Raw genomic sequence first — 9679 nt, forward strand, 5'->3', positions numbered from 1 at the left:
TCACCGTTTGTTTTTTAGCTCGTGGAGGAGAAAAACATCCTCGCAGAGCAGCTTCAGGCAGAGACTGAGCTGTTCGCTGAGGCCGAGGAGATGAGAGCTCGGCTGGCGTCAAGAAAGCAAGAGCTGGAGGAAATCCTGCATGACCTCGAGTCCCGCGTGGAAGAGGAGGAAGAGAGGAACCAGAGCTTACAGAACGAGAAGAAGAAGATCCAGGCGCACATACAAGTGTGTTTTTCTTACTATTATGACTCATAATGTGGATGGTTCTGATAATTGAGCTATTCAAAGAGAGCATTACAGAGCCAAATCCAAATTCATTACCCATCTTTTGTGATTAAACATTCATTCTTTCATTACTCTGCCGTCTACCATGTCAAAATAATGATTCTGGATAATAAAAATAATACTGTATTTTTTTTAATGGAATTACCAGGCATAAGAGTCACATTGAAACTACTGTGACAAATCTGTGTACTTAAATTTCCAGGATTTGGAGGAGCAGCTCGACGAGGAGGAGGCTGCTCGTCAAAAACTACAACTGGATAAAGTCACAGCTGAAGCCAAGATCAAGAAGATGGAGGAGGACATTTTGCAGCTTGAAGACCAAAACTCCAAGTTTCTTAAGGTTTCTGTCAAATATGTAGTGGGTGGTTATGGTGTTTTCTATTTCCACTAAAACACATGCTTTCCTTATTAGGAGAAAAAGCTATTGGAGGACAGGATTTCTGAAACCACGTCCCAACTGGCAGAGGAAGAAGAAAAGGCCAAGAACCTTAGCAAAATCAAAAACAAGCAAGAGTTGATGATGATTGATTTGGAAGGTATGAGACCTGTAGTAGCTGAACTTGCAGAACGAATGTGATGTGACAAAGCAAAAGGTTGTCCTTGTTGAACTGAAAAGGTTGAGAATTTGAACTGTGATTGTTTAAATCTACTGTTTTGACCTGCACAAGTAAATTAAGCCCTTGAAGCTAAACTCCATTTTCATTATGCACATCAGGCTGTTAGATGTTAGTTATTTATCGTGAGACACTTGCCAAGTGTGTAACCTTACTTTGTGTTGAATGTGTCTTCAGAGCGTTTGAAGAAAGAGGAGAAGACTCGTCAGGAGCTGGAGAAAGCCAAGCGTAAACTAGATGCTGAAAACACAGACTTCCAAGACCAGATTGTGGAGGTCCAAGCCCAGATCGACGAGCTGAAGATTCAACTGTCCAAGAAAGAGGAAGAGCTCACGACCTTATTAGCCAGGTCTGTTAAACTGTTGATTTCTTATGCATACTGTATGGGACAGAAACATGTCACAATGTAAAATGTCACATGTCAATCCTACAGTTTAGAATAAACTTATACTTTAGTAAAAATCTGTGGGGAAACTCTTGGTTGGAATCACAGACATAAAAGACACTCAAAAAGTACAAGACTCAGCAAAACATCTTTCCTAATCATAGAACAAGAAGATGTGTTTTAGTTCCGGATTAAGCATTATATTATTTTATGATTAAAAACACAGTGCCACAGAAAAATGGCCCCTCACCTCGTCAACATAAGCAGCAGCTGCAGCACTTGAGATTGTGTTGAGTTTCCCTGATGTTTCAGCTCTTCCCTCTCTCTGCTCCTATGAAACAGCTCACAGCTTTCATCTCAAATGCAGCAGTGTCTGATTACAGCCAAAGTGATGGTGATTGATGTCCTCCATCTGTGGCTGTTTGTGCATCATGGAATAAAGAGTTGTCTTTAGCTAGCTGCCATTTCACAGGAAAGGGGAAACTGTTAAAAACATTAGGCTGTCTTTGGCTATTACGTGTATTGAACGTGGAGAAATCTCTGTCGTCTGCTGCTGGAAAACACCTGTATCTTTACACATCGCATGCCCCTTTTCCTCTAAAGGTCATTTAAGTTTGTGTCGTATCTATTTATCACCAATCAAATGAACGGCATGTGATTTTGAAGGTCAGTTGGGATAAACTGGCACCGGTGCAGAGGGGCAACCATCCACATCTGTCCGACTAATTTCACACACTGAAATCGTTGGTTTAGTCACAGCTCTGCACATTGAGACGTTAATTACAATCTCTGACTCTTCATTCAGTTGCTAAGCAATTGCATGAGCGACCATTGCTGTTGGAGAATGTCGTTAGGCCACAATCTGAGCTAGATGAGGTCACTAGGTTAATTATAAAGCTCAATTTGGTATCAGTTAATCTGAGCTGAAAAGAATGCAACATGGAATTGTTTTATCTCAGTCACAAGATCAACAGGAATGTTCACTACACTGCCCTCTAGTGTGTACTTTTTACTTTGCTTGCTGTTATAATTTGAGTGATTTGTGAATTCATATTTTTGTCATTATTTATTTTAACCAGTGTTTTTTTTTTTTTTTTTTTGGAATAGAAGACACAAACAAAAGAGAAAATAGGGGGAAACAATAGTGCTGGCCATGCCATGCATCATTAACCTGTAGACAAGATATTTAATTCAAAAGAGACATTGTACTCTGAAAAAAAAGTTAATGATTGTATCCCCACATCTTTTTAGAATGTCACATTGAGTCAAAGATGCAGGATTTACAACCAAAATAAATAGCATCTGTATTATTGTTACCATGTGTTGGGGTCTTGTGTTGACACAGGAGTGACGAGGAGACCCTCCAGAAGAACAACGCGCTGAAGCAGGTGCGTGAGCTGCAGGCCCAGCTGGCTGAGCTGCAGGAGGACCTGGAGTCAGAGAAACTCTGTCGAAGCAAAGCTGAGAAACTGAAGAGGGATCTGAGCGAGGAGCTGGAGGCACTGAAGACCGAGCTGGAGGACACCCTGGACACCACCGCTGCACAGCAGGATCTCAGGTCAGAGGCAAGCGGTCTACTCCACATTGAACTCATAAGATCAACAGTGAGCAGGATTTCTACATTCCTAACCTGTTGAGCCAAAGCAGGAGGAGTCTGGTCCTAATACCGACTTTTTCTGCCTCTACAAGTGTGTGAACAACTAATTAGAGCTGTTTGTCTGCAGCAAATGCAAACAGTAGCGCCTCATATTGTGCAGAGCGAATATAATAACTTATCTTTCCCCTGATTAAAAGCGCTTAGTGATTCACTTGTTGAGTCGGCTGAAGTCCGTGCTGTCTCAGTCCTTTGTAGGCCTGTCACAAGAATTACTATATCAACTTTGTTCCATAAATGGAAGCTGGAACATTTTTTCTGTACATTATTTTTGCACTATTGGGCTATTATTCCTCCCTATATTTGTTGTAGTACAATAAGATCTGCACTGTAAAGGGTCGAAGAAGTAACTTTGATTCATTATAAATAAGCTCTGTGCAGCAAGTGTTCCATGCTGCTATTTTTATATTGCTCATATTATACATTTGGAAAGGGTTTACTGGCATTATCCGGCTTTTGGGTAATTGCTTCCATGGTATAAAGTAGTTTCAATATTATCCTTTGTCATGACCTGTAGCAATATATCGTGACAGGCCTATTTTTTTATGTGATTCATATTTGTCCTGACATGCACGATGTTTGTTTGCCACTGGTACTAAGATTTCGGACCAACCTTTCTGTCCATCTACAGGACAAAGCGTGAGCAGGAGGTGGCGGAACTGAAGAAGGCCATCGATGAAGAGACGAAGAATCACGAAGCTCAAGTCCAGGACATGAGGCAAAGACACGCTGTGGCTCTGGAGGAACTGTCGGAGCAGCTCGAACAGGCCAAGAGGGTCAGTCGGCGCATCTCCTCTTTTCATGTAGTATTTGCTCAAATGCTTCGTGCTAATGCTCTTTATGCATTACAGTTCAAAGCCAACCTGGAAAAAAACAAGCAGAGCCTGGATAATGACAACAAGGAGCTGGCGTCGGAGGTGAAGTGTCTGCTTCAAGGCAAAACCGACTCGGAGCATCGCAGGAAGAAACTGGAGGGGCAAGTGCAGGAGTTCATGAGCCGCGCCACCGAGGCTGAGATGGCCAAGGGCGAGCTCTCCGACCGCTCTCACAAACTGCAGGTACGTTTAACACACACTGCAGCAGTTGTCCATTTAAACTCTTGAATGTTAACGAGGGTTACTGTCCTTAGATGGAGCTGGACAATGTGTCTTCCATGTTAGAAGAAGCAGAGAGGAGGGGCATCAAAATGACCAAGGATGTGGAGAGTCTGGAGAGCCAGTTACAAGACACACAGGTACAAGTGTCATTAGCATTGTGTTATTATCAAAGATTCACGGTCTGGTATTATATATTGTCATGCATTCCGTTTTGCTCTGTGGTGACTGTTTAGGAGTTACTCAAAGAGGAAACCCGTCAGAAGTTGAACCTGAGCAGCCGCATCCGTCAGCTTGAGGAGGACAAGAGCAGTCTGTTGGAGCAGCAAGAAGAAGAGGAAGAATCAAGACGAAACATAGAGAAACAGCTGCAGGCCGTGCAAGCTCAGGTATGATGTACAACCACATTTTAATATATACTATTTATCACAGCTGAAATGGATACTTTTGTAGATTTGATCAGGTTTAGGTGTGTGCTGTATGTAGACGCGTTCTCTCATTATAGACTTAAACACTGCATTCATGCTTTAGCTGTGCGAGTCCAAGAAGAGGCTGGACAGTGACACGTCTGTGATGGAGAATCTGGAGGAGGTCAAGAGGAAGCTGCAGAAGGATCTGGAGCTGTCCCAGCAGTGTCTGGAGGAGAAGGGCATGGCCATGGACAAACTGGAGAAGACCAAGTCCAGACTTCAGCAGGAGCTGGAGGACCTCATGATCAGCCTGGACCAACAGAGACAGGTGGCATCCAACCTGGAGAAGAAGCAGAAGAAGTTTGACCAGGTACTACCACAACTGAAGATGAAAAGATGTATTAGTGCTGTAACACATTTTTACACCGATTAGTTGCTGGCGGAAGAGAAGACCATCTCCGCTCGCTATGCAGAGGAGCGCGACCGCGCCGAGGCCGAAGCCAGAGAAAAAGAGACCAAACTGTTGTCTTTGGCAAAGGCTCTGGAGGACATGACCGAGTCCAAAGAGGAACTGGAGAGGTTCAACAAACAGCTGCGTATTGAAATGGAGGATCTGATGAGCTCCAAGGACGACGTGGGAAAAAATGTAAGTCTTGAGTGTTATGATATTGTACATATTTTTTAGGTTTGTCTTTAGATCTGATATGATTCACTGTTGACAGGTGCACGAGCTGGAGAAGTCTAAACGCACCCTGGAGCAGCAGGTGGATGAGATGAGGACTCAGCTGGAGGAGCTGGAGGATGAGCTCCAGGCGACAGAAGACGCCAAGCTGCGTCTGGATGTGAACATGCAGGCCATGAAGGCCCAGTTCGACAGAGACCTACAGACGAAAGAGGAGCAGGGAGAGGAGAAGAAGAGAGCACTGGTCAAACAGGTAACACGCAAGCTTTGTGGTTAAAAACAGAACAAACATGAGTTTACTTCATGGGGTGTTGTCTTCTTTAGGTGCGTGAGATGGAGGCCGAGCTGGAGGATGAGAGGAAGCAGAGGACTCTGGCTATAGCTGCAAAGAAGAAACTGGAGATGGACCTTAATGACCTGGAGGGGCAGATGGAAGCGGCGAACAAAGGTCGAGACGAGGCGGTCAAACAACTGCGCAAATTACAGGTGTGAACCATCTGAATATGTACACTAACTATCAGTATATATAACATGTATGTCTTTGTATTAGCAAAACAAACTTTGGCTCCGAATTTCGTTTGAATGTGTTGTTTTATTCAGGTCCAGATGAAGGATTATCAGCGCGAGCTGGAAGAGGCCCGAGCCTCCAGGGACGAGATCTTCACTCAGTCAAAGGAAAATGAGAAGAAGCTCAAAGGTCTTGAAGCTGACATCTTGCAGCTGCAGGAGGTAAACTTCACAAACACATCCAAGTAAAAAGACAAGTAAAAACAGCAACAACATTGAGATGCTGCGTTTACTGCCTCTTCCTGGTAGGACTTTGCAGCGTCAGAGCGAGCGCGTCGTCACGCTGAGCAGGAGAGAGACGAGTTGGCTGATGAAATCTCCAACAGCGTCTCTGGAAAGTCAGTCATTCACATATTATTATAATTATTATTGATCTGTTTATGGTCAGAGACCATTGTCTCAATCTGTTTTGTCTTCAGGTCATCTCTGCTGGACGACAAGAGGAGACTGGAGGCCCGTATCTCTCAGTTGGAGGAGGAGCTGGAGGAGGAGCAGGGGAACATGGAGCTGGTCAATGACCGTCTCAAGAAGAGCAGCCTTCAGGTGAGCATCAGTGTGAAACAGCTGCAGTTAACATGTGTTCTGTCTATTAACAGCTTACCACCATGTTGTGTGTGTCTTTAGGTGGACACTCTCATCAGTGAGCTGACCGGAGAGCGCAGTGCTGCTCAAAAAGCAGAAAATGCCAGACAGCAAGTGGAGCGCCAAAACAAGGTCCTGAGCTTATAATATAAGGTTTATAAAACTTATAAACCTAAATGCTTATCTCATCTGAACTCATCTGAACTTATCTGACAGGACTTGAAAGCCAAACTAGCAGAACAAGAAGGTTCTGTAAAGGCCAAGTTCAAGGCCTCAATCACGGCTCTGGAGGCAAAGATCCTGCAGATGGAGGAGCAGCTGGAGCAGGAGGGAAAGTACGTGTTGAGTGAAGCATATATATATATATAGCATATTATATTTATATATATATATATATATTATATATTTATATATTATCTTTTGTTCAGTGCTTGAATTGCCACTTTCTCAATCCTTCCTCCGTTTGTAGAGAGAGAGCCGCTGCCAACAAAGTGGTGCGTCGGACAGAAAAGAAGCTGAAGGAGGTGATGATGCAGGTGGAGGACGAGCGTCGTCACGCCGAGCAGTTCAAAGAGCAGGTACAGCTCTAGTCTGACTTGGGCCGGTCCAAACAGAGGCTGTGCTCTGACGTCTGTGTGTTTCAGATGGAGAAGGCCAACACTCGGATGAAGCAGCTGAAGCGGCAGCTGGAGGAGGCCGAGGAAGAGGCGAGTCGAGCCAATGCGTCGAGGAGGAAACTCCAGAGAGAGCTGGACGACGCCACAGAGGCGAGTGAAGGCCTGACACGAGAGGTCACCTCCCTCAAGAACCGACTCAGGTGGGACAGTTCCCCTTTACACCTCAAAATCTATGTAAATATGTCTACATTCTAATGTAAATGACTCCTTTTGTGTCCCAGGCGAGGCGGTCCAGTGAGCTCCTTTTCCTCGAGCCGCTCGGGCCGCCGTAACCTCAATCTGGACGGAGCGTCTGGAGACATGTCCGATGATGATGCAGACAGCCGCGCCAGCGACTTCAATGACACACAACCCACTAATGCCAACGAGTAAACTCCCCTTTGTGGGCATTTCCACCTTTGTCATTCCTGACCAGATCTCCTTCACTAAACCTCAGCGGCGCTCTGATTCTGCTGTTTTTGTTATGAACACTGCATTAAAAAACACTGCCCCAGGACCACGAGCTATGGGGCAAAAGACATCGGGCACCGCCTTACTCCTCTGGCACGTCGTTGTGTAACCCCCCTTCAATAGGTATCGACTTATCTGCTCAGCTTATTGAGAAAGTATGCGTAGGTACTAAGTGCTTTTATATTAAACTCAAGTATGTAACGTTTATGGCAAACTGCGGACTGGAAACGCAGGCGATGTATGTAAACTTACATAGTATTGGATGTTCTACCCGCTGGTGTCTAAAAGCCATTCCTCATCGGACAGGCTGGGTCCTTCCGCGCTCATCTCAGAATGGACCCCAAAATTACGCTTGCTCTAAAGATGGTTCTGTTGCATGAGGCCTCTTACAAACATCTCAAATCGACATCTCGGGACAATGCAATACAACAGAAGACTGGATTGAAGGATTTTACTGTGAAAAGGGTTGTTTTATTTTCTGTTGCTTCATCTCAACACATCGCAAATGAATGTCTAGCCGAGTTTGAACTGGAAATCCCACTATGTTAATCCTTTTTGTATTGTTGATCACTTTGAACACTAGTGCTCATGAAAATGCCCTGTGAATGACTTTCAGACTGGATACGACTGGAAATAGAAGCACTACAGCAGTGAATGCTCTGTAACCTGTGTACACGAAATACAATGGTTCACTTACGAAAGCAGATGAAAGACGTCCTCTTCCAATCGTGTTTCCTGCTCAGTCTCAGTCAGTCTCACGTTTTACCAGAAACATTATACTCCAAGTGGTTTTATTTAAACCTTTACCTAAAATGTTTTCAATTTGTTTATTTAACATTGACACTAAGGAACTGCCTGGTTAAAAGAAAGCCATTACTATAAAAAGATGTGCACATATTAGTCTTTGGAGTTTGTTTTAGGTACTCATGAGAGAAAGATTGTGGCTAAACTGTGCCATGAATTTGGACTTCGACAATGCTACAAAGCACTTAGTATTGCAGGTTGTCTGAAAATGTATTTAAGCTTTTTTTTCCCCTCCAAAACCAACCACGACATCTTTTTGCCACTGGTTTTCTGTTGGTACATAAAGGGTGAGGAAGTCTTAAGCCCCATCTTCCAGTATTAACACAATTTATGTTTCTTTGAAGTGCCTTAGACACTCAATAAGAACATAAAGCGGGCAAAGACTTTCTCCCAATAAACTCATTACTGGAACAATAATAATATTACAGGTACCGACGCATTTGTTTTTTGTATTTTTCTTGCTGTGATTCATATCAAAGCCACATTTTAGATTGTGTTTGGGTCAAAATCACTACTTAAAACAGTGTTAAAACTACACGGGAAGCTGCTCTGCTCCTTAGCTCCTCAGCAGCTGCACTTTCTAAAATATTTAATTTCAATGTTTTTTTGTCTTGGTCATTAAATTATTTTGACCAAGATCGCTCTGCAAAGGATTTGATTTGGTTGGAAGCTTTAACAGCCACAGTTCGTTAACGTGATTTACTTTATCCAACTACAAAACATACCACCAGTTTTCTCTTGTAAACCTGTATTTCTAGACAGCAATATGTTTTGTTTTTTTGTAAAAGAAAAATAAAGCATACTCATTGTATCTGCTGAACCAAATGTCGTCACAAATGTTATCACTTATGACATTAAAGTGGGACAGAACGCCAAACACAATTTATTTTACGACTTCATATGTTTTAGCAGTTTTTTTCTTAGATTTTGGTATAAACTATGTTCATTTGTAGCTTTGTGTCTTAACAGCTCGTTTGGACTGTGGCTGTGGGCAGAGTTTAGGTGCTTAGTTCCACTTTAATGTAAAAGTATTTGACACAAAGCAGCACAGTCAGCACTACAAAACTAGCAGTTGCTTTTTATAATTCAGAAATACTAGATTCACAAACACTTAAATCTTCACATTGTATTAAATTGGATGGCGTCTAACGATGGCCTATGGCAGGGGTGTCCAAACTTTTTTCCACAGAGGGTCGCATTTTGAAACCACCCACCAATGAAGTGAACCATTCCAAATTTTGCATTGGACATTGTTTCCACACCTTGAATAAGACTTGGAACGTTCATATTTGGTTGGAATAACATCAATATGCTTAATTTTACATAAAAAATACAACTTTTGGGTCAAAAATTGGTCTAAGGGCCACATTTGCCCCGGGACCCATAGTTTGGACATGCCTGACCTATGGTATAATGTACCTATAATACAAAGGTTTCTTATCATACACATCATCTGGCCTTACAAATGATTGCCC

At 43.1% G+C, this 9679-nt stretch overlaps 1 protein-coding gene across 3 annotated transcripts in view; it reads left to right on the top strand.

Annotated features, from left to right (window-relative positions):
• The window catches only part of LOC140377946 (myosin-10-like), a 35759-nt gene extending 26739 nt beyond the window's left edge, over positions 1-9020 (top strand). For all 3 annotated transcript variants that reach the window (XM_072463570.1, XM_072463568.1, XM_072463569.1), the window contains 21 exons: positions 19-225; positions 488-625; positions 698-821; positions 1077-1248; positions 2630-2842; positions 3570-3714; positions 3790-3996; positions 4068-4172; positions 4269-4421; positions 4564-4812; positions 4876-5088; positions 5165-5377; positions 5449-5610; positions 5725-5853; positions 5941-6029; positions 6111-6234; positions 6316-6405; positions 6490-6608; positions 6743-6851; positions 6918-7090; positions 7172-9020. In XM_072463570.1, coding sequence (XP_072319671.1) covers positions 19-225; positions 488-625; positions 698-821; positions 1077-1248; positions 2630-2842; positions 3570-3714; positions 3790-3996; positions 4068-4172; positions 4269-4421; positions 4564-4812; positions 4876-5088; positions 5165-5377; positions 5449-5610; positions 5725-5853; positions 5941-6029; positions 6111-6234; positions 6316-6405; positions 6490-6608; positions 6743-6851; positions 6918-7090; positions 7172-7322 — 3285 coding nt within the window. In that variant the 3' untranslated portion in view covers positions 7323-9020. The remainder of the gene's footprint in view (positions 1-18; positions 226-487; positions 626-697; positions 822-1076; positions 1249-2629; positions 2843-3569; positions 3715-3789; positions 3997-4067; positions 4173-4268; positions 4422-4563; positions 4813-4875; positions 5089-5164; positions 5378-5448; positions 5611-5724; positions 5854-5940; positions 6030-6110; positions 6235-6315; positions 6406-6489; positions 6609-6742; positions 6852-6917; positions 7091-7171) is intronic.
• Positions 9021-9679: the final 659 nt, after the last annotated feature.

Source organism: Eucyclogobius newberryi, unplaced genomic scaffold (genome assembly GCF_026437365.1).
Source record: "Eucyclogobius newberryi isolate DKJ021-1_F unplaced genomic scaffold, fEucNew1.0.hap1 SCAF_4, whole genome shotgun sequence".
NCBI classification, from domain to species: Eukaryota; Metazoa; Chordata; class Actinopteri; order Gobiiformes; family Gobiidae; genus Eucyclogobius; species Eucyclogobius newberryi.